The sequence below is a fragment of the Mytilus edulis genome, chromosome 13 (genome assembly GCF_963676685.1).
Source record: "Mytilus edulis chromosome 13, xbMytEdul2.2, whole genome shotgun sequence".
Taxonomy (NCBI): domain Eukaryota; kingdom Metazoa; phylum Mollusca; class Bivalvia; order Mytilida; family Mytilidae; genus Mytilus; species Mytilus edulis.
In genome coordinates, this window is record NC_092356.1 from 42,793,966 (window position 1) to 42,820,744 (window position 26,779).

Below are 26,779 nucleotides of genomic sequence, written 5' to 3' on the forward strand. Positions count from 1 at the left end.
ATATGCTTTAATTGTGCTTATTGCTGTGCTTGATAACATTATTTATTTTGCATGATGTGCTTTATGTTTTATGTGTTGAATGTATTGTGCTTGTCTTATATGTATGTCGGATAAAAGCTCTACAGAGCTTATGTTGTATTGATATATGTATAACCGACTTTAAATAAATCTTTTATGCTTTATGCTTTTTATGCTTTATGTAATTGATTTTAAACAGGTAGACTACCTATAATTGTTTAAGTTTTACAATTTGTGATTTGGATGGATATTTGTCTCATTGGCACTCATACCACATCTTCTTATACATGTATCTACACACATAATGTCGCGTGGTTAAACACGTTTGTGAGCGTATAACTATACCAAAACTGCATGGGACAGTGGTGTTACAACACAACAAAAGAACAAACTGTCAAAATATGTTGGAATTGGCTAGATTCATTAGATCTGCACGAAGAAAAAACAACTAGTTAACGGACAGAGTACTTAAAGGTCCAATCTATAAGAGTACTTGCAGTTATCGAACACTAGTTCAAAACCAATTTCAACTAAAAGTTAACCATGTTTTCCCAACTTACATACCAATTAGTGCATATTAAACGGATTCAATGTAAAAAACAAAACAATTTATCAAAAAGGACAATAAACCACATATCTTTCCGACCCAGTTAATGGAATTCCATAAGTCTGTCATATACGTAACATTTTTAGTTTAATCAGAAATAAAAGCAAATAAAGCATAAAGTCAAACATAAACTAATCTCACATCAACAAGATTAACAAAGATTTGACATCTAGATAACCCCCTACATTTTCATATTTTTTCTTCCGCTACATTGTAGCGTTCCAGATACGCACATTTTGTCACAATAAATAATAATCATGTCTATTGATCTGTAATCGGGATGGGAAGCAGTTTATGGGCTGTTAAATCTATTTACAGTTAATCCTATTGGAATCTTCTGTGAGTAACGTTAAGCGGTCGAAAGAGATTTTTTTTTAGAATAGACACAAAGTATTTATCGTGAGAAAAAAAAAATTCAACGACGAGACTATACTAGAAAGTCTCAGACAGTGAGAACGTCTTATTTTGTTGCCGCCGAAAGATAAACTGAACTTTTACACATCAAGAGTCAAGAAAATTGCACATTAGAAAACTTCTTTTTTTTAAATGTTCTAATAAAATATGTCACAATTTAGCTTCCCATACATATATTGTAATTTTCCGCTCATCAAGGAAGGAATATCTTAAAATTTGGAATGACCAATTACCATTTATATCTTGAACCACGAAGAAAATGGACCTTTAAGGAGGTAGACCTAGGTTAAGGGAAATAACTCTTAAAATCATCAGTACGTTTGTGTCAACCATTTTCAAAAACATATTCTAAGCTTCTAGGTTACATAGATTATTTTTAATCTGTTTCAGGTAAATGCTTAAAACACATTGATGAACTTGACTTTTACAAACGCTTAACTGATTTAAAGAGTTATCTCCCTGAACCAAGGTCTACCCCCTTATGTTAAGAAAAACTTAAATGCATATACAATTAAAAAGATCTCGCACAATTGTGTGTTTTAATTATTAATGTCCAGTGGCAAATACTTCATACTTTTATTTTGCTGTTTAAGTTTGCGTATGAAGCTTTTTAAAAGTGATAAGTTTAAATAAAACAAATGTCAAGAGTCAAGTTTGGATAGATGAAAGCAATTGAAACTTGCTGGATAAACAAAAAGAACATAGGATCCAAGCAAATTGTTTGAGATCAGTGCTATTTCATTTAGGTGAGTTAGTAAAGTATAGTCTAACGGTTAAGTTTTAGATATCTCACGTGTATTAATTAATGTATAAGCCGTTCAGTCAAAACAGGGTGCGCGATAATATTTGAACTCTAAACGCCTGGTTAATTTTAGTTTAGGGGCCAGCTAAATTACACCTCTAGGTGCGTGATTATCTCGCTGTACTGAAGACTCATAGGTGGTCTTCGGCTGTTTAATGCTCTTTATTCGGGTTGTTGTCTCTTTGACACATTCCCCATTTCCATTCTCAATTTTAAGACAAGGTGCGTCGACATGGTTACCATTGCCAAATGAAATGCTGATTTGCGCCGTGTACGATTAAAATAGCTACTTTGTTTTGACTAGATCTGAATACGAATTTACTCACCGAATAGCGTATCGGTACAATAAAATACATAATAGAGCTTTCTTACAAATTGACGAAAGGTACGAACGAACGTAAAGGGAGCACGTATTTCATTTCCACAATAACAGTTAAAAGAGTCTTTGTTTTATCCAGTAAAACAGCATTCTTTTCTAAATCAAGTTTATTTTTCAAAAATAATAATATCGAAAATAATACACGATTTTAATATAATCAAACAGAATAAAATAGTGTCAAATACACTTACGTCCGATACGTTACTTCTGTAAACCACGAGTACACACATTTCCGCGGGAATTTTTTAAGCACGAGTTTCACGATTAACTTTTCAATGGCTGTACGTTAGTCTAAATTTAACGACAAGATTCACATTTTTTTTTGTATATTACACTTTCAGCAAATTGTCAAAGAGGAATATCGAGATTTGATTAAAAAAAAATGATGCTACAATGTTTTTAAAAAGTAATGTTGAATAAATCTAGAAAAACAGATCTTGTATATCAAGAAAATAAATCTATAATTTTGCACTATATACATTGTAGATTTTAATATAATGACAATTTAACAGTACACATGTTTGGAAGATAGACGCGAAGTTGTCACTTATAGTCCAGTGGCTAATATTTCATTAATGTTCTGGACTATAGGCAAAACGCAATTATACGCTAAAATATTCGTTCCATTGCTGCGGTGTATCATATATACACATTTGGGGGGATGGGGGGGGGGGGGGGGGGGGGGGCAATGAATATTACCAGAGGTGAGGCGATGATTCAAAGTTATTAAACGAGCACCAGCATATGGCAAAGTATGAAGATCATCTTTTTTATTCATTTTCATTTTATTTATTTTTTGAGCGTTGCAAATTTTGAATGAAGGAAGTATTTGTGTTTTAATTTTTTCTTATTTTTCTATAAGGGAAAAAGACAATGTCTTTGCTTTGGCATTTTCTGAGGTTAAACAGTGCAACATTGTAATATTGAAGAGTAGGGGAGGGGTCGGTTTTTAGTCTTTTAGAGACATTTTATTCGTCTGACTACTAGATGTATTCAGGATATTTTGTAGATTTAACTCCTCCGACCTGGTGGTATTAATTTTAACCTATCGTACGTCCCGAAATTCTAAATATATCTAAAAAAAAGTCCAATTTAATAAGTGTGTTTGCATGTAGGATAATTGTCCGAAATTCCACGACTATTATTTAAATATGTCAAAATAAAGGATCCCTAAAACGAGTCTTACGTAGGATTCGTCAAGCATACGTACCTTTCGTCAATTTGTAAGAAAGCTCTTAAAGAACTTGACAGTTTTAACAATCACCCAGATACTGTACATGTGATCATTTGAATCACAATGGAGTTGCGTTGCATTTTCCATTTTATGAATTTGATAATGTATCATGCTGCTATTGCATGAAATATTTGCAACTGGACGTTAAGTTACAAACAATCAATCAATTGTAATGGTTGATTTATTGCAAACTTGTATTTTGATAACTCGGTCGAATAAGAGAGAACTTGTTAGTTTTCTCGTTTTCTCAGATATAAGTTAATAACCGAAAAATTGTATACATTTTTTGAGTAGGTTGGGTATAATTGCTCAATTATTGCATGTCTGTTTTTTTCAATAGCTTTATTATGTTCCTTTCTATTCATTGTCATTATTGTCACTTTACATACTGTGTTGTTTTTCTGTAAGAGGGATTAATATCATTCTACATGACTTTCATACAAATTGACTGTTTCTATCACTGATACAAGTGTGTATTACAAATCAGAACAATGGCAGTTATTGTTCAATCTTGTCTAGTTATTTTATCTCATATTTTAGCATATATTGATATTGATGTTAATGAATACGTTTAATTCAATTGTTCTACATATAGATTAATTCGATTATTATTACCCTTTTTAATACATGTATGTCTTGCTTTTTTCCCACAGTTTTCTGGATTAGTTTTCGACGAGTTTTGTTTTTATTATATGTTAAAACGTTAAATCCCGCTGCAAATGTTTGCACCTGTCTTAAGTCAGGAATCTGATGTACAGTAGTTGTCGTTTGTTTATGTAATTTATACGTGTTTCTCGTTTTCCGTTTTTTTATTTTATATATATAAGACCGTTGGTTTTCGCGTTTGAATGGTTTAACACTAGTAATTTTGGGGCCCTTTATAGCTTGTTGTTCGTTGTGAGCCAAGGCTCCGTGTTGAAGGCCGTAAATTGACCTATAATGGTTTACTTTTTATCAATTGTTATTTGGATGGAGAGTTGTCTCATTGGTACTCACACCACATCTTCCTATATCTAGTATATATCATGAACTTGAATCTGACAAGGAACTGTAGCTATGTGAAAATGAAAAAAATCAATAATGATGAATAATTCGTAAAATGTCTTATAAATTCATTTATTTTTGTACAAATCAAAGTGATTATTTATACAAAAAAATAACAATTTCCGGCATATGCAGTTCAGTAAAACAAAATAGTAACAAGAATTATTGATTCGTTATTTTCAGCAAATATTCTATTGAAAAAATATTAGATTTCTACTTCACATTTTAAGACAATTATGAAGCAACATATACTGACTCTGAATCTCTTTTATAGATCAACATTGCATTTAACATTTTAACAGGTACATAACATTTTATGAAACCTTGATAAAATATATATCTTTGAAAAATTATTAACGCATAACAGCAACAATAAAAAAACGGAAAAGTCTTTAGTACAATGAAAATTTGCACATATATAAATTGATAATAGACTGAATATTACATTTTCATCTGACCCCTCCCCTTTCAACAAAAAAAATAGATAAATACTGAAGTCTGATATCTTTCTGTTACAGTTTTGTTTTGAATATGTATTCGAACACAACACAAATATAATCACTGAAGTACATGATTCTTTAAACAGACTGAAAAAAAAAGAAAATTGGAATAAAAAAATATATAAAGCGCATTAAAAAGACAAAATGATATGATCGTACCAAATCGCCTTAAATTCATATTAATTACAGAATAGTTATGATCTTAAAAATGTAAACCCAAGGACATGTTTTCTGGGTTTGAATGTTTTATCACAATAGCAAAAATTGTCTTCTTGGGCTACGTATATCTCTGACCGGGATCGGAATGGTCATTATTCAATGAACCTGTGTTTCATGTGCAATGTACCAAATGTATTGTCTCTCACTCACTAGTTATTCTTCTTTGCTCCTAAACAAAAATAAAATAAAATAAATAAACAATCAATAATAAAAACAAGCATTTAATTTAACATACAACAGTTGGAAAAACAAACTATAGAGGCTCTAAAGAGCCTGTGTCGCTCACCTTGGTCTATGTGAATACTTAACAAAGGACACAGATGGATTCATAACAAAATTGTGTTTTTGTGATGGTGATATGTTTGTAGATCTTACTTTACTGAACATTCTTGCTGCTTGCAATTATCTCTATAATGAACTTGGCCCAGTAGTTACAGTAGATAATGTTAGTGAAAATTTACAAATTTTAAATTGTTAAAAATTGACTATAAAGGGCAATAACTCCTTAAGGGGTCAATTGACTTTTTTGGTCATGATGACTTATTTAGGTTTTACTTTGCTGTACATTATTACTGTTTATAGTTTATCTCTATCTATAATAATATTCAAGATAATAACCAAAAACAGCGAAATTTCCTTAATATTACCAATTCAGGGGCAGCAACCCAACAATGGGTTGTCCGATTCATTTGAAAATTTTAAGGAAGATAGATTTTGACCTAATAAACCATTTAAACTCGGTCAGATTTGCTCTAAATGCTTTGGTTTTTTGAGTTATAAGCTAAAAACTGCGTTTTACCCCTATGTTCTATTTTTAGCCATGGCGGCCATCTTGGTTAGTTGGTCGGATCACCGGACACAATTTTTAGACTAGATACCCTAATAATGATTTTGGCCATGTTTGGTTAAATTTGGCCCAGTAGTTTCAGAGGAGAAGATTTTTGTAAAAGTTTACAGACGCCGGACGACGGACGACGGACGACGGACGCCAAGTGATGAGAAAAGCTCACTTGGCCTTTAGGGCCATGTGAGCTAAACATGTAAAACCTTTTGATCTTTCAAGCATCTTAAAACAGTGTTTTGCTACAATTCATCATGTTAAAGTTTGCGTGTAACATAGCATTAGAATAACGATATAATCACTGGGTAAACATTGCACTTTTATTCTTTTGAAATTTTTGCCATTCACTAAAAAAAATTATTGTATGGATAATTGTTGAATATTATCTCTCGTAGAATATAAATTAAACACGCAAACTTGTGTAATAGAATTTTCCACTTGAGACATAACTGTGATTTATTTTAATGCTATTATTCAACAATAGTCATGAAATACATTTTATATGAATTTGAAGTTAAAGTACAAATTTCTCATTCAAAATTTAGTTCTGATTCACGACATAAATCATGATAGTTAACTGATTTTTCGTATATTTAATAACATTTGTACTTATATAAAGAGTTAGACGTATGATGTAGTTTCCTTAGACAAAGACAGTACATGCGTTTTTGTTCTATTATTGTGGTTCAAATTGTGCACGTGTTTGCATTAGAGTTAAATGTTACCACGTTTTCATTGCATGATGGTCTGCAACAACGTTATTTCACGTTCCAGATTCTAACCTATAGTACCACATCTCCCTTTAATATAGATGTACATGTGCTATATAAATTGTTAATTGTTAACTTTTGATACATTATTACTTGGATGGAGAATTGTCTCATTGGCACTCATATTACATCTTCCAATTTATAGAAATTATGCAAGTATTAAACAAGTTTGATCCTTGTGAGAAAAAATATACCCGGAACATTGTATTAATCATTTGTGTTTTTTCTGGTAGTTAAAATAAATAAAAACTCGAATTAAATATTCATAATCTAAATTAAATTAAATTAAGATAATAAACATACCGGATATGACGTTTTAATTCCATGTGGTCTGACGACTGCGTATGTTCATGAGGTGAGGATGGTATGGGGTATCCTTGTAGCTAGTTTTAATTACATATCTCGATGGTATATTTCAACTAAAATAACAATAATATTTTTCAGTCATCACAAATAACACCGGTTAAGTTTTATTATTGTTTTACTATATTGTAAAAAATCTAATTAATTGTTTTATGGATAGCTTTCACAATGACTTTTTTCACGAATGTACATCAGTAAATAAAGTTTTCGTAAACGAGTGTGTAAAACTCAATTTTTCAATTTTCTTAAATTTTGACGTACGTCTGAGATACATTTCGAGGAATTTCGATCGAAACTGCTGGCTCATGGAACAATACAGCACAAAATTTATTGCATTGTTCACTAAAGCAATGAAATCCATAAGATCACCAAGAGGCACGTAAACGTTATGGTAAAAATCCTTCATTACAGCACTCATAAATATAAGAACTCCTTGTGGAAATTCTGTAACTAAGAATAATATCATAACAACGAGTAGCATTCTTGTTGTTTTTGTTTGTCGCGTCTCGCGCTTTTGTCCCATTCCATTGGTTGACAATCTTCGCCGTCGACTTTTCCCTTTGATGGCTAAACTATACAAGAGAGAGCCACCAAATACGACCATTAAAGCACAGGGAATCAGTTTGGCCACTATAGAATACACAAGAACATTTACAAGGACGATTGTATCAGTTTGATTGGACGCAAGTTTTAAATCCTTTAGGACATACATTGTTTTATTGTTCATTGTAACCTCCTCAATTTCATTTGTAACATAATTCGGAATAAGGATCAGAGTTGATACTATATAAACAACAACTATCACAGTTTTGGCTTGCTTCATGCTTCGTTTTCTGGCTAAAGGTCCAGTGGCCGTCGTTCTCATTTGGACGAATCTAAAAACAGCTAGTGCCACTCCGAGCCATATAGATATAGTATGCGTTGTAGCTGCTAAGTTTACAAGTATCTGCATGTACGTTGTCCATTGTTTGGTAAACTTTTCTGGAGAAACATCCATAGGATCGTAGACACAATAGAAATGAATAGCAAAAGGTATATACGGTATCATAGTAAGAATATCTGACACAGCAAGCCAGGTCAACATGACATTTGTCGGACTCCTCATGTCCGAACGTGACAATATCGTTATATTGAAAATATTTGTGCATACTCCAAACGTGCAAATAATCAAGCTTACGTATCCATGGACCCCTGTAAACCACGAGGCGAACTGGAACAATGCATTATCCGGGTACGAACTCGGAAAGTCTTCTGATGAATTCATACTGACTGGAATTTTCTCAATCTACCAGCATCTTAACATAGTAATGATCGATGCAATATTCTGCAAAGGCAAAACAGTACATTAATTATGAATTACATAATCACTTCAGTTAATAGAAATAAGTATAAATGTACCCACTTGCAAATCATACAATTGCTTTATTTAAGATATCCATTGGAAAACTTAAATCGACACTCAGAACCTCTGACATTACACTGTGCAAAAGTGGTGCCAGTAAAGTCCTCCAACTCATTGTTAGTAGTAAACCCGTCTTTTATATAATAAATCATTACATAGGAAATTATCGCTCTCATGACATTAGATAATCAACAGATACACAATAAGTCATTAGCAGTTGATAATAATTATCATTAGGTTACAATAGCAATCTTAACGACTTGGCAATGAGTGTCATAGATTTCCGAACAACTGTCAACCTTCATGTTCACTATGACATTGCAAAGTTCCGTAGGTATAGAATATTATTAAGATTGCGAATGAATCATAGAGATAATTGTTTCTGCAATCCTTTTCATATATACTTCCTCACTATGAGAGACGAGTTCCTTTACTTTAACATTGTTAAATTCCAATAAATCTTGAGTTCAAATAGACAGTAATATTGATCGCTATAAGAAAGTTTCATTAAGAAAAATGTCTACCTTATTCATTTCCGCTTCAGTTTTTTCAAGTAACGAGAAAAACAGAATATCGCTGACACTTGTATACTGATAGCTTTTCTCTGCGAATTTTATAAAAATATATTAAGCAGATCAATCATATTTAGTTTCGGATTGGAGAATATAGACAAGTTTCATATTAATTTCATTATTATCAAGTTTAAAGGTATCCGACCTTTTGATTATGTCATCAATATGATGTAGGAAAGAAATGAAAAATGGCTGCAGGAAAATTTAATCGTTTCAATTGACAAAATGATGCATCTTCTGATCTAATTGTGACGTAGAACGCTGACTATTATTGAAAGTTCTGAGATCATTGATTGAATAGACTCCAATTAAACGATAAGATATTTTAGGTCATTTTAGATATAATTTGTATCTGAAGAGTGCACGTGCATCAAAATCAATTGCATCCTGACCTGCACGGTATTAATGTTAATTTGGAATACTTTAAAGCTACTATTGATAACCCTTAAATGAAAACAATGTGCATTAAGCTCTGAAATTATTTGCTATACCTATCCATCCTTTATCATGATTATAAGCAATTGATTAGATTCAGAGTATTTTGTGTTGAATATTTTTCCTATTCTACATTGCAAAAGATTATCAATTACACGGTATTGAGTGACAATTTCCATTCAGACTAAAATTCTTTGGAATAGAATTACTGCGATTGTTCAAAGCATGGAACAATAGACATGTTTCAGGCTCGAACAAGTTCATCATCATTCTATGGAACAATCTGACGGGAGATGTATGTTTTCTGGAGAATAAGAATAAGAAAATCTGGTATGATTTCCAATGAGACATCTATCCATGCAAGTTCAAATGAAGTGGGTGTAAGCAATTATAAGCAACTGTACGACCTTCAACCAAGAGAATAACCCATACCGTATAGTCGGATATAGATAGCATTACATGGGACAGCTAGGCACATACAAATATGATAAAGAATGTGGGGGGTAAAATATGTGAGCGTTTAACCCTCCACCTATCGTTGGACAGTAGTGAAAAGGCACAACGTAAGAACCAACTATAAATTTCAGATGAAAAATGCTTAACTCGTCAGATCGACACAAAGCAGAAAAACACCCAATTAACACACAAACCGGACGTGGCAGGGTAATATAAATCCCTCATCCCTAACAACAAAAAAAGACACTAAGTAAAGATCGGCGAGTAGTCGCATTTACTGACAGCCATTTCAAAGCCAATAACAAATAGTAAAAAAAAATCATGTATCAAAGACTAAAACTATCAATCAGTACACACCAAGCATTTAATTAAAGACGTCATTAAAAACCACAAAAATATGACATTGTCCAACTCCAACATATATAGGTATCGACAGACTGAAGTACCTACTGTGAAAGTGCATATGTGTATAAAAAATATGTGTATGGTTTTAATTTAATAACAAAATCAATATCCAACTTCAATTAAAACAATATTCATAGATTTAATTACAGGGATGATTGTATAATCTTTAGGAATGAGTTTATTTAAAGAATTGATAAGTTTAACCAAATCGTAGCTAAATTTACGGGCTCAGTTAACAACATGACCGTACAATTTTAAAAAAGGTTATTCAGTTTGATATATTTCATGCATATTTAGAATGACATTCAATTTGGAGCTCGTATCAATTTGATTGTTTCAATCTTTCAAATTTGGTGTTATAAAAATGTTTCTATAAGACATTAATTGAACTCCGGTAGTATATATATAACCTTTAGATTTTAAGTTTTCGGCAATGGACAGCAACAGTATGACACTATCATAAAACAAATGACATGAGTTAAACTCTGTTAACACTGTACTTAGAGATATTTCCCGGCGGTTATAATCGGTCATTTAGTCAGAAATAAGCAACGACGTTGTTAGATACGCATGAAACTGAGTTACTGCAAATGTTTTAAAGGTTAAACATATTTTTGAAAATGGTCCTTGTGTGAAAAATTTCTAGGGAAAAAAATCTACTACTTTTTTTCCATTGCATGACGATTTGATGAAACACATTTTATATGTTGATTGCTTAATTAATACGAATGTGTCGATAACAGGTTATATGTATGGCACGCCGTTTTTATATTTATTCAAATTTGAAGATATCTTATTTATTTAACAAGATATCTTATTAAGTATTAAGATATCTTTAATTTTTATAAGATATCTTATTTAATTTGAAAGTAAATAAGATATCTCTATTAGTTTATAAGATATCTCTATTAGTTTATAAGATATCTCTATAAGTTAATAAGATATCTCTATTAATTAATAAGATATCTTACTTTTTTTATAAAGATATCTTTTAAATACATGCTTTATAAGATATCTTATTAATTAATAGAGATATCTTATAAACTAATATAGATATCTTATTAACTTATGGAGATATCTTATTTTCCGGATCAAGTTAGTTAGTCGGATAAAACAACCGTACGATTGACATCGACACGCAATTACGACTACATCGGTTACTGTAGTTTTGTTCCTTTGTGGTTTATAGACATATCGTTGTTATTAATCGGGAAAGAAGACAAAATGGCCGAACGCAGAGAATTGATACTCTAAATTTAAAATCGATGGTGATCGTTTATCTAGCGGAATAAAACTTTAATATCTATGAATTTGAGCATTTTTATACAGAATGAACATAATATCAATTTTTGATTTTTTTGCGAAGTTTCCCTTTAATATATAAGATATCTTATTTAATAAATCAGATATCTCAATTAATATATAAGATATCTCATTTTGTTATTAAGATATCTCAATTAATATATAAGATATCTCATTTTGTAATTAAGATATCTCAATTAGTTTATAAGATATCTTATTTAACTATATATATGTTTCGATTATTAGCAAAATTTTATTCATAACACTTTCTAAGTGTTTGCCAAGTTTGCAAGAACGGTGCTTATCATACCAAAAATCTTCTCCACTCGTTGTATTTCTTGTTTTGAACATGACTGCATAATCTACCACTCATGTCGATACACGATTAGATGTTCCAATATGATACGATTTGGTTAAATATGACTGCCTGTATGATGGCACGATGTGCCTTTCTTAACTGATTACTTTATACCCCTGAGGTGTTGATATTGACAAATGAATACTTTATCGCTGCCGTAATAATCACTCTCCTATGAAGAGGTTGGAAAGTTGACAAATAAATTGTTAAGGTTCATGCTTATTATTGGTATTGAGATTTGTTAAATATCATTGGGGATCACGTTATCATATAACAGAACTGCAATTCAATATATTCATCAATTACTTTGTTTGAAATCTTTAAGAACTATTAATGTATTGTGACTCCAAATGAATTAGTTTGAGGCTATATATTAAAATAAACGCTATATATAAAAAAAATAATTTAATGGTTTGCAATAAAATTATACGCCCACTGAAGACACTGTTCAGTTTTGTCCCAGGAGAGACTAAATTAAAAACTTAAAACGGGGAAAATTACGTGAATGCATTTTCAATAAAAACATAGACGTGCTATTCAAAGTATGACCTAACACCTTGATTTCCAGTCCATAAAAAATTATAGAAAAACACACACAGAATAAACTTAAAAGTTGAAAAAAGAGAAACAAAGTAACTATGCGTATGTTTATTGCAAATCAAATATTGTTAAACGTACAAGTTTTTAAGCAGAGCGAAATTTTGATTTAATAAAATATTTGATCACTTCTATTGATGATGCAAAATGACATTTTATTTAAATGCTTCATAAAAAATGCATACTCACTGTTCCTTTACAGCTATTTCCTATTATATATGTATTGCTAGATGTTTACTTATGACCCATTTTAAATTTTTATTCTTATATCTCATAACGTTTAATATCAGAATATATTCGCGTTCAGTGAACTGTTTTTCCTGTCATTAATCATCATATATGTTTAAAGTCGAATTTAACAGTTATTCAATATTCTTTCATGTTGAAATATAACCTTGAAAATTTATGTATATAAGGCAAAAATATTTTTATGATGGTCAAATCACACAAGTCGATAAAGAAGACTAATTTTTTAAAGGTACATAAAAGGAGTGTCGACAGGGTAAGCGTCTCATGCTATGCATGCATCCCCTGTCATGCGTATTTACACCTTGTTAAAATGTCTCCGTTGGTAATAGGGGACAATTGGTTGAATAACAGATAATACGTCAATTTTGGTAAATAAAGATCAAAGACTGCAAAAATCACCAATTTGTTACAATCAAACTAACAATTCAAATTATTTTACCTTTTGTTTGGTCCTCTTCTTTTAAAAATAAACTTTAGTATTCCAAAGTTTTATGTTTTAAAGTGCAGTTGTCCTTCTGCGCAATAATTTTACCATTCACATATTTGTATTCCATCATGTCCATAGAAACAGAATTATCAAAATATTAAGATACTTACTATGATTTACATATATATTGCACATTATTTTTTAACGTTCATTGTGATCAACACTTTATATTATTTACACTAGGATGAATGAAATTAATAAGCAAACTGTCATTCATAATACAGCATCTCAAATTTCCGGATGAAAAATCAAAACATCCGCATATTAATAATCTCATTAAATTGATACATGTAAACGTCATCGAATGACGATATATCGTAGAAAATAAAACTATTAGTTATGTCATTTTCAAAGTAAAGGAATAGTCAGACTAATGCTAAATCAGCAATAGTATTGAATGATGATGCTGAGCTGTTGATTATAATACTTTTAAAGTTATAGATACTAATTAGCAACCAATCAAGTATACATTGATTAAAACAACAATTAAATAGCCGAGGAACATGTACTTTTGATTAAAATGTAGGGTTTTTATTTATATCAATAAAACCGCGACACCATCAAAGATAATACAAAAAAAGAAATAGACAACCAAAAGACCACCAATCAAGGTCAACAGTTATCGTAGAATGGTACCTTAGATTTGAATTAGGAATATGGATGATCATAAAATGGAATAAAAATAACATCGGTAAGCATCTCTTGCGATCTAGACAGCACTCGTAAAGAGTTTATGGGTCCAATTAAGGTGGTATGGGTGTCTTCCGCCATCTTGGATTGTAAAAAAAACAGAGAACCGAAGGTCCAGATTTTCTATAAAGTTAGCAAAATTTGACACAGGAATGCAGATACTTATTGTGAATTTTCATTTAAAAGAACCAATTTATAAGAATATAACTTATAAATATTAATATTTTTACAAGTGTAGATTATTTTTGGTTGTTTTTAAATTTGGCATTTTAAGGGGAGGTAACTCTAAAACGGTGCATTTTCTGAAGGAAACTCCATGGAACTTTCCTATTTTGTATTTTCGCCGGAAAAAAACGTACGGTGACCTTATCTTTTCTTTTGATATTCTCAAAGCATTGTCTGAAAGCTATCTTTTTCTAATTTATTTTACAATTCTATCATTTTGGTTAGTTTCGAATCACAAAATGGTGTTTTTCCCGTATAATCCATACAATATGTGTCATTTTGTCACAACTTGTAGCTTGGGAAAATGCGCGGTGACCTATCATTTTTATTATACTTTTGAACATACATCAATAGATACTACGTTTTGGCAAAGTATGAACATATTCTATTATTTTTATTTTAGACTCCCATACCACCTTTAATCAAGAATTACGGAAAAAAGTTTTGAGATTACATTTAATAAAGTACGTCGAATGATAACTTTAATTTCTTAAAATATTTTGTTATCTTGTTCTTTACATAAATTGGTGAATACCGGGTGTAATAGTATTGATAAACCTAATATTCAAAGTGTACAGATTAAAATATTTATTAAAAAACACATTATCATGCGTTGTTTATTTAGACTAGTATGACTTACTTTAGTTTAATGTATACGGCTTTTGTATGTATCCATTATTAATCCGTAAGAATGATCAAAAACAGTCATTTATGATATATCCTATTAGTTTCATGATCCAACCTCTGAATATCGCTTCGATCATCTTTTACATTCAAGTTACAATATGCCTTATGATAACACTCATTAAAAATAAACGACACAAAAAACCAAGTTGTTTATATTCATGCTATTGATTTGGTGATAATCCAATCAAACGCAGTAACACAGTATAGCCAACCTATGCTGTAACGTCGAAAGACCAATATTCGCATGACCTTCGCAGATTACAGATGGTATTGCTTATTTAACTTGAGTATTTTGTTTAATTATTTGCCGATTTTACTTTTCTTTTCGTATTTTATTGCTTAAACTCTAAGCAACAAAGTCTGGTATTATCCATTCAATACTATTCATAAACAATCACCAGTACTTTAGTAGCCTACAATTACAGGTAGCTGATAATTAGACGAGAAAGGTTAGCTAATATTGATGCCATAATTCAAAAATATTAATATATGAAACGTTCAATTTCATTTACATCTTCAAAATTCAAAGATTCCTATGACCTCACAATTATCAGATTGTATTGCTCAATTACCTATAAATTTACCTAAACGTATGCAACACTATGAGGTTAAGTGTATATGTATTCAACTGAGAAGGCTTCATAAGTCTGTTATAAAGTTTGCGTTAATGTAAATAAAATATGTTTCCCTAAATTTAAATATATTTTAGAAAGTCCGCGATTCTTGTGAACTCATAAAGGACAGATGGTATTGCTTAATTACCTAACATATTTGCCAGACTGAATTAAGTCTGATGTTTTTACGTCTTCTAAAGTCTGAGATTTCTATAACCCTACTAGTGACAGAGTGTATTGCTATATATACATATAAATGTGCTCGACTGAATGCAATTAATACTAAGAAGTGTTCAGTATTTTTATCTTCAAAAGTCTGATATTCCTTTGACCCTACTAGAGAGACATTTTATTGCTTTAGTAATATACATATTTTCCCGACTGAATGCCATATTTACAACTTCAAAGGCCCGAGATTCCAATGACCCCATGACTATTTACCTGACTGTTTACCGTACTATGGAACTTAGCGTATTGGCCTGTAAACAATGATGTTGTACAATAAATGACAATAACATTCTTCAATCGTTTGATGATTATAAGGGCATATTGACTAAACAGTTTATTTCACAACTTACAGGCTTATACAACTTTGTTTTGTATTGAATACATTGTCATTTATGTACATAATCATGAAAACGGAATTAATATTAAATGATACCAAATATCGCATTTTTGTGTTGTTGTGGACTTTCAACATGGAACAGTGACCTTTTTTGTTTATGTTTCCAGATATATTTTACTGAATACAACACAAGTGTGTTCCTATTACAAAAATTGAAAACAACACGTTTAATAATTTCTTGCGTCCGAAGTTACCTTCATTACGAACGCTCAAATCCAAACATTTGAAATCCAAAGATGTAAAAGTATATTAAACTGTACGTTGTTTTTGTTTCATTGTTTTTTAGAAGGCTTGGTTGGATGTCCCTCATTTCTATATTCTTTAATATGTTAGGCGTATTCTATAAACTTTTGAATATTTTTTTCTATTTTATAAACGCCATTCACACCCTCTTCTATAAGAACTAGGGGTAAAGTTTAAACTATAAATATAAAAATGTATATTCAACTACACTCTTCCGTTGATTAAGATATGTATCCATTCGAGATAGTAAAATTTTTAAACTTAAAAATGCAAGGACTGAACCATCGAGACTGTCTTAAGATTACTATCAACGAGATAAACTGGTCAATAAAATGTAACTCTATGCAACTGTCACAAAAGTGAGAGGTCTGCAGTATTCTTATGGCCCCTACAGATATAATATCTTAGGCGTATTCTAACAATTTAGATTACGACAGTTGTTTTCTTTTCGTTTGTTGTGTTTGCGCTTTTGTTTTTACCATTTGATAAGGGACTTTAATTTTTAATTTTTCTTGGGGTTCAGTAATTTTGTTGTTTTACTTTTTGCTCAAAAAGATGTTATGGAAAATGATGAATTCAATGTTCAGAATACTTTTGGTTGGGAATAAAATAATAAAACGTAAACAATTTGACAAAAAGATCATCAACTAGTCATAACATTTTGAATGCATTTAAAAAAAAACCAACACTTTATATATGAATAATGATCACAACATGTTTTAGTTCATTAAAAAATGTATTAAAAAGATATTAAATAAAGTATATTGTGAATAAATATTTGAAATCCATGAACATTAGAGCGTAGCTCCTTACTTCAATGTGATATTTTATGCAATATCTGACCATTGCAGTAAAACTTCCATGCCATGACTCAGTTACCATCCACAAAAACAACATACGGTCAATTCCTCACCAAATACTGGATATATCAATCATCTTTTGTTCAGACTATGTTCAGTCACATTTAGTAATTACCCTTATTTAGCATTTTGTGACTTACTTTATCAACTTAAATAAAGATAAAAATTGATGGATACTGTATAAACTTATATTCCATACTAGTATTACAACATTAACGGTACTAACGTGGAACATTTCGACATTTAATGTCTCTTCATTGATGCTTCAGGCCAAAATATTTGCAAATCACTTAGAAAACATGTGGTTGAATACAGTATCAGCTTTCATTTAGCCAATATACGGTCTATTCATTACGACAGATGTGATTGTTAAGAATGTCAAATGCAAATAACTGTTTGTTCCAGACCATATGAGTATTTGGACCGTACGCGTACGGTCCGGACCGTATACGTATACTCGTACGGTCCGACCATATGCGTACAGTCGGACCGTATGAGTATACGCGTATGGTCCAGTACGAGCTGACCATACATGTTATAAGATCATATGGGTCAAATTTAAACAAATAAACATTAATCACAATCTTTTCTTTTAGTTTTACCAATTACTATTATTACAATTACACGGATCAAATGAACAAATGAACAATTGAAATTAAATATTTGTTTAATTGTATATCTTAATCCTGATTTTGGTACTCTCAACTAATGTTACACTTGCTACCACAACTAACGTACTACTATTTTTTACATTTACATTTTTGCAGTTCGTGTGTGTTCCTTAGCATTTACATTTTTTTGTAAAGTTGCTAAATATTGTAAAACAATTGTCCTCCCACATTATATTTACTTTCGATATTTTCAATTTTAGTGATCATGATAGTTCAATTATTTTACTGCGTGATCGACATGCTAAATACAAGAGATTAACAGATTCAATTAGCGTGAATTTTTTAAATCATTAAAATATATAGTTGTTTTTTTCAATTACAATTAAACTTTTTTATATCAATTTGAGAGTTAAGTTATATTGATCTGTTATATGCACTTATTAACTTTGCCAACTTCTTAATATTAGTCAGACCGTACGCGTACGGTCCGACCGTATGAGTATTTTGAAAAAGTACGCATACGGTCCAGACCGTACGCGTACGGTTCAAATACTCATACGGTCTGGAACACTGTTTATACATTTTGCTCGTCCGATGTGAATTGATAAATTTTCCTTCATTAGCTCATTAATTTAAAAGTCAAGGATGTATAAACAGCATAACAAGAACAGTCAAAATAAATTTAATGTCATTTAAACGGTCATTTATCAGAACAATTATTATGTCTCTATGCAAGTATATAGTATGCAATCATTATGAGAGCATTCACTCATTATTATGTCATTTTATATTTAGATATAATGCAGTTACTTCTTTTGTCACATTCAATTTGGGCAGCATGCGTTCGTTCATATGCTGTCATAACCAATTTAGACAGCGTTTAAAAGTAACTGCATGACCTCCAGTAACTATTAGGGCGTGATACGGCAACGTGCTCTGACGACGTTCATTTCCACAGCATGCAGTTACTAATTTTGTCACCATCTTATTTGAAGCAGCTTACTATACTGCCGTACATTTTAAAGCCATCATGCAATTACTTTTAACAATTATTGTTTCACCATTTGTGTTTAAACCATATCCATATACTGATTCATTATCTTCGCAAGCTTGTAAACGTTTCTCAAGTTCTTAATCCAGTTCGACCGCATTTTATTATTGAAAATCGGTGCAGGTGCGTTTATTTTTGAAGTTTTATAATATTAAGAGTGTGAAGTTATTAACTGTTTATATTTATCTGTCAATGGTTTGAATTACATATCTATAAAATCATCTATCATTTGATATATGAACTGATACGCAAAGCTCAGACACTTACATAGCAAGCAAGATAAGATAAAAATTAAATTTGAGGTGCAGAAACCACTTTCATTAAAGATTTTCTCCATTACAATTTTCAAAATTTTCAAGTGCAATACAAATTTTCCGATTAAGCTACACAGCAAAATAATTGAGATTGCGCTTAAATGATTTCATGGTAATATGAGATATGTGTCTAGATGCAAAAAATAAATGTGTAAATCATAGAAATAGGAGAGAGAAACTTCCGTTTATTTTACTCGTTAAAATGTCTGATGTAATTTAATTCAGTAAATTATATGTTCTCGTTATACTCTGTATATCTGGTCTTAATCGAAATGTACATAAAAGGGTAATATCATGGTTGCCCTTAATTAGAACGGTACTATCATGGTTGTCCTTAATTAGAAGTTCTACATTGGATTATTAATGACCCACGATAGATAGTTAATTTAAAATAATCCATGATAGTGTTGCTATATTTGGTTTTTGTATATTGAGAGTCTGTGAGATAATGATGTCAAAGCTATGTCAGGACACAGTTATGTGATTATATTACATATGGTGTAGAATTCTGCTCTTTTAATTGGATATTACGATCACGTGATTCAACACAGTTATATGATATTATCGACTTTGACATATAAAATAATGAATTGTCAATTCCGTCGGTGGTACTTTTAATGCCACCTGAAGATATTCAATCAATAATTTAAAATTAGCATTAATCCTACTGACAAGGTTTATCACTGTAATTGAAGGCTGAAGCGAGATAAAATTACAAAACATATAAAATAGCTTTTTTAAATTAACTGTTCGCATTAGTCTGTCTGATCTGATATTGACTCAACAAAATAGAAAATATTTTGACTAAAAGGTTAATGCATTTAGTTAAAAAAAAATCTGAGATTATTTTTCAATCATGACAGATTTTATTTTTCAATGGTCGTTTATTCGTAGTTCAAACTTGATAAAGTCCACTGTTGCTGGTGGATTGTTGTCATAAAGGGTCTATATAAAACAGGACGTTGTTTGAGTGTCAACAAGAAAAATTTCCAATAAAAAAATGCAAGTCACAATGCATAAAAAGTTAGTAGTAATAGGTCGACTATAGCGTTGTCAGTTTATTTGAGACTATTGAGTTTGAATCATCCTTTTGCCTTTCTTTTATCAACCTATGTGAATATGTTACAACTATCAATCCGTGAGAATATGATGTGATTATCAACCTTTATTAATATGACGTAATTAAAAAATCGTTTTTATTTTATTTCGAAGTGCATCTGCTAGAAATAATCTTGTAAATAAATTGCATTTAACCGTCATTGTGAATATGTGGTTTTGTCATGAAGCTCTTATAAATCATTGGCCTTCAAATATTTGGCTTTGAGCGTTCCTGGCGAAGTGCTGATAAATGAAGAAAAAACGCTTCGTTTGCATGAGCGTTATATAACGAGTTGTTTTAATTTTTTATAACTCTGCAAATTCAAAGAAAAATTGTTATGGACAACGTTAATGACAACTTGACTAACAATTATTTTGGTTACTTTAGATTCCCATCGATTTTTACTTTTCTGAAGACGATACATCCAGAAAATAGATTCGGGAGCATGGAATATAAAGTTTTATTTTCATTATATATATATTGGTTATGAAATTACTAGTAGTGAAATCAAAAGTAAAAACACAAAAATACTGAACTCCGAGGAAAATTCAAAAAGGAAAGTCCAAAAGCAAAAGGCAAAATCAAAAGTCCAAACTCATCAAACGAATGGATAACAACTGTCATATTCCTGACTTGGTACAGGCGTTTTCTAATGTAGAAAACAGTGGATTGAACCTGGTTTTAAAGCTAGCCAAACCTCTCACTTCTATGACAGTCGCATCAAATTTTTCTTGTTTTTCGATCCTACCAAAAGATTTGTAGTCTCATTTATTACGGATTCAAACGCTAATTTCAGAATACAGCTTAGCAGCCCACAAGAGACACATGTCATTACACACAACTGACAGAAATATAATCGATTGAACCAAAGATTCTCATTCTTTATACGTTATAACAGCATCACAAAGAATCGTAGGCTAAAAACGTTAGATGTAAGTATTTAGAGAAGAGCACAAGTCTCATGTGACGGAAGGAGAATTGATGTTCACGCACACCACTTTCATTTGGTAGACAAATTATGGACGAACTAATATAGCACCCCTCTCACATTAATGATAAAATAAAAGTGAATTGTTTGTTTATAAGTGGAAAATAAGGCTTAGTAAAAATCAAGTTTTTGTCCTTCTTATTTCAAAAAATCTATTTTCATTCCATGTTCTTTGTTTTCGATGCATCAGTTATAAGAAAATGATCACTGTAGACATGCAAAATAACCCTGTCTTTCCTACCAAAAAAGATTCAATGAAAATCAGCAAACTTCAGCCCGGGACTGGCTTTAGGATACAGGACACGGACTGAAGGTAGCAGAATTGTATCAAGAAATAACTGTTTATAACTATCGCTGGCCATTGATACAGTTAGTAACAAAAATGTGTACATAATTATTGACCGAAAATATTTTGGAAGACTCGAAATTGTTCTGTGTCGGGTGTGGACATTATATTTATCATTATGAAGATTTTTATAATTTGTATTTTAAAACGAGTGACGTTTTTAACTTTATTCGTTCTCTTATTTAGTCAAAGGTCGATATCATGTCGAATTATTCTGCTGTCTCTTATGTAGTGATTCGACTTCGAAGTGATTTTATTCCGCGTTATTACGTAAACAGTCGATCACATTTCGACCTACTTTGTGTTAAACTTAGTTTACATCTCAAATTATTCTGACTCTAATATAGAACCACTGTGTTGATGCTTCTGCTGGTGCAGTTTTTATTCCCCGAGTTTATCACCAGCCTAGTAGAAGGCACTTATGTGTTGACATGAATTATCATTGATATGGTCATAATTACAAGTCAACTGTTTACAAAACTTTGAATTTGGAAATACTAAGTCCCTTCTTCCTCAGGAATAGATTACCTTAGCTGTGTTTTGGTACTAATTTTAGAAATTTTAGGTCTTTAACTTCATACTTTATTTCGCCTTTTTAACTTCTTGTTATCGAGCATCACTGATGACAAAACGCGCGTTTTGTGCAAACAATCTCATTCCTTGTATCTATGATGCCATTGAGTTTAGTTACACAATAAATAGCAGATTACATTTCACTCAATCTGTGTCTTACTGTGCAAACGGTTGGTTACATTCAAATAGCTCAGTCTTTTGTATTGTAAACAGTCGATTACATTTCGAGTTAATCCTCCTCCTATATTGCACACTCGACCTTCCCCATCTCTTACATCATAAACAGTCGATTTTATTTTACTCACCCTGTCTCTGACTGTTAACAATCGATTATATTTCGATTTACTCTATACTTAATATAGTAAAATAAACAGTCGATAACATTTTAACTTATTGATTTTTATGTAGCAAACAGTTGATCTTATTTCGACAAACTTTGTCTTAAACGGAATTATCAATGGATTATATTTCGACATACATACTCTCTCCCGTATACAGTAAATAGCGGATTATACTTAGAACTATTCTGAGTTTTATGTAGTAAATAGTTGATTACATTTTGGCTTACTATAGGACTGTCTTAAACGTACTAAACAAAATATCATATAAACCGAGTTTTTATACATTTAAATGGACATCTCTTAAGTTTTCTACATGCAAGACATGAAATGACCGATCTGAAATATAGATTAGTACAATTAGTCTAAAATCTAGCAATGATTATATGGAAATGAGACAAAAAGTCATATCGCAATGAAGATTCATCATAAGTATATTCAGATTATTCTCAACGTTGTCTCTAAACTAAATATCAGTCTACAACATACGGTTTATTGATGTTTCTGAGCGTTTTATCATCTGATTTATACTGTCTGAAGATATAGGGTTTAGCATTATTGTCATATAAATCGACGCAATGTATGCAAGGAAATTGTATTTGCAATTTCAATTGAAAACTGATCCTTGTCACCTAGATCTTAAACTTGTACTGTAAATGGATTTAATTTGAATTTACAATATAAAGGAATATTCCCAAGACAAATCAGAGTTATAACCAGACAATATTAACAAACAGTGTAGAATTTTAGAAATTATGCAAGACCGTTTTATTTCTTCTTGTTTCCAATTCTATTTGCTGCTTAAGAAAAGATTGTACGAAATAAGGAATATCGGGTAGAGTTGCTAGGAAGTTTAAACGCAAGTTTGCTGTGTTTAATTTCTTCAGAGTTCGGTATTTTTGTTGTTTTACTTCTTGGTATATTTTCGGAATATATTTGCATTGCCATATAAGTTAAAAGATTTATTTTTGTGATTATGTATTAGAAATATCGAAGAAAAATTTGATTACAATTTGAATTTATCCATAAACAGTTCTCATGTTGGAACATCTAAGAATAATTGTAAAATTTCAACCCAATTAAGAACTATGATAATCACTGATCGGTAACAATACTTTTAAATCTTGGAATCAAAAGCTTTAAGTTGAAGTGAAAATTAAAAAGGAAAGCCACCAATTCCACCTTCACTCACCTTAAAAAATACCGAGGAACAACGCATCTACAAATATAACTCAAAACCCAGATGTTTCGGCAGTCCAAGCTATTCATAAACAACAAGATATACATCTACCAATCGTGTTGTTTATGACAAATAAACCCCAAATTCTAAGTCGAAATAAAAAAAAAATAAAGAACACTAACTCCAAACCCTGTCACAGGGCAAATCAAACGGTACTTAATATTTGCTACAATGAAATCGATTGACTTATCAGATGCGAGTTACCTTATTTATTGCAAGTCGTATGGTTATTCAGGTATAAGTTCCACTATATGTAGAAAGATAAGAAGATACAAATTATTCGACCCAATTGAATCAATAAGCCGAGGAACAGACAGCATATAATCTAAGACAAAAAGAGAAAAACAGACAATTAAAACGTATACAATTTCGTTAAAAAACACACAATAGGAGTCAATCACATGCATCTTTAGGTGTACATACGCATTTTACGATACAAATGAAAAAAGTATAACTAACAAAACCAATCAGAATCAACCGAACTGCAAAACATGTCTGATGTAAGCAATGTCATTGGGAGTTATTAAACAAGTAACCATGTATCATTCAAATTATGCCACTACAACACTAGTTACTTAGCTCAATAGTCTCTTGCATTCTAAAAGCTTATCAACAAGGGTACCTATCTCATGCAGTGGTATAAAAAGAAAAAGAAAGTGAATGTCTTTGAGCATTGTATAGGTATAACATAGGTATGCTCGTATGTATGGTTTTCTATAGGTAAAACCACGCACAACCGCTATCTGTTCATTTTTTTTCAATAATTATATCTTTGTTATTTGTATCTACGTCATATGAAGACTTATCAAAATGTAACAATTTACTGCATAACGCACCCAACATGAGGCGTGCTATATGTAAAGTTACAAGATAAATTTCGGAATTATCAAACTAATAATACACATAGTCAAAAATACTTATAACAGTAATTATCTGTCATGCTATTATATACATGTATTATATAATCATCAATTAAATACTTTGGATGAGAATTTGTCTTTTCTTTGATGAAAACTTATGTTTATTGATATGCACTAATTACCATCATGTGAAAATATTCATATTAATTATATAACATGCACGAAATGTAAACAAATATTCCTCAGCAATGACAAAAACTACGTTAGGATTTCTTTACATGCTACATACTTCAAGAAACCTTACTTAAAACGAATTTTTAAGGATATACCAAGTGTGTATATTTTACAGACATGTTTTCTTTATACACAATGAAATGACTATTTTCATTTGATGTCTAAGGTATCTGTTCTAGTAGATTCCTGATCAGGTTCGTTATAAATAAAGGCAACAATAGTATACCGCTGTTCGAAATTCATAAAATAGTTTACTTAATCTTCATAGTATAATCATATTAGAAAATTCATCTTTAGTATCATCATTCATTATTAACAAAATATGTTTTGTTATATGTCATTGAAATCATGCATATATTAACTATTTATAATGATGAACTCGATCAGATAATAAACAAGGAAATAGTTAACCTGCCATTTTTTTTACAATGCAAGTACGTTAATGTTACTACTGCATAATTTGAAATTTTTTAGTAGTCATTTTAATCAGGTTTAAAACTGAACACTGCTTTCTATAGTGACGATTGACTTTAGTACATACTGCATCGGCTGGGACTAACAAAGTTGACTATGACTATTCGTAACTAAAATAAATTATCTATAATTTTAGGTCGAGATGGGATAACTGACAAAAGTTTAGTTATTTATGAGTTAAAAGATGAACATCAATTTCAGCACACATTATACGGAATAGTTCAAATAAGTAATAAAATAGGCGAGAACAGATAATCAAAAAATGTTTTGTCATTTATGAGTAAAAAGATAAACATTATTTGTATTATATGGCATAGTTTTAACAAACTTGTAATAACTGATTATTGATGATTAATGATGATATGCTCGAAAAGATCAAATTAATATTTGAATGTGCAGTTCGTGTAGTTTAGTCGTAGTATTCATTATTGCGAAAGGATTATTAAAGTTTACCTGATTGATTTTTGTGTAAAACCACCCTTGGCCTAATATCAATCTATTGATGACTTCTACATATTATCAAAATCAAAACAACGAACATGATCTCTACAACCATATCATTCAATTGAAATGGAGTGAAATAAAGAATTATGTTTAGATTTGGCAACCTCCTACGTATGAAATATTAAACGACTGTTTTGAAAAGATATAATATTATTTGTAAGGTGAGCCCTCTTGGTGCATAACCAGAGATGCGCATCCTGTCGTCACACCCTGTAACGCCCCCTTTAAGAGATCATATGATTCGTACAGTACTAGATGTCCACATTTGTATAACTGCATTTATGAGATTTGATCATCGATTTAAGAATGTTTCATTTTTTAACACAATTTTATCGTATCATAAAATGCTGTGGATTCATTTATTTTCGTTGCATTCCAATTTTCGTGGATTTCGTTGTTACAGGTTAACCACGAAATTTAAATGCTGAACTAATATCATATTTTCCATTGGCTTGTTTGCAGTCTATGGCAAAACCACGAAATTAAATATCCATCTAAGTGTAAATTTTCCTCAATGCACAAAAATAAACAAATCTACCGTAATTAAAACACGACACGATGACGACAAACTATAAAATACACTTACAGCTGCAATAAACGGGGAATATCTATCGTCAGGAACGCTTAAATAGATTGGATATAATTGCAAGGAATTAAAATCGAAAGACTGTTCCTTTGAACCATTCATTTTGTCATTCCATTCGAGACTTTCCTTTTTGAATTTTCCTCGGAGTTCAGTATGTTTTGTG

At 30.9% G+C, this 26,779-nt stretch overlaps 1 protein-coding gene across 3 annotated transcripts in view; it reads right to left on the reverse strand.

Annotated features, from left to right (window-relative positions):
* Positions 1-4,554: 4,554 nt before the first annotated feature.
* The window catches only part of LOC139501284 (G-protein coupled receptor dmsr-1-like), a 45,338-nt gene continuing 23,113 nt past the window's right edge, over positions 4,555-26,779 (reverse strand). The window contains exons 1-3 of one of the 3 annotated variants that reach the window (XM_071290320.1): positions 15,010-15,148; positions 7,132-8,515; positions 4,555-5,386 (exon numbers count right to left, since the gene is read on the reverse strand). In XM_071290320.1, the coding sequence (XP_071146421.1) occupies positions 7,370-8,455 (1,086 nt within the window). In that variant the 5' untranslated portion in view covers positions 8,456-8,515; positions 15,010-15,148 and the 3' untranslated portion in view covers positions 4,555-5,386; positions 7,132-7,369. Of the gene's footprint in view, positions 5,387-7,131; positions 8,516-13,406; positions 13,624-15,009; positions 15,149-26,779 lie in introns of those variants that run through there. The other 2 variants (XM_071290321.1, XM_071290319.1) reach the window with 2 other exon arrangements.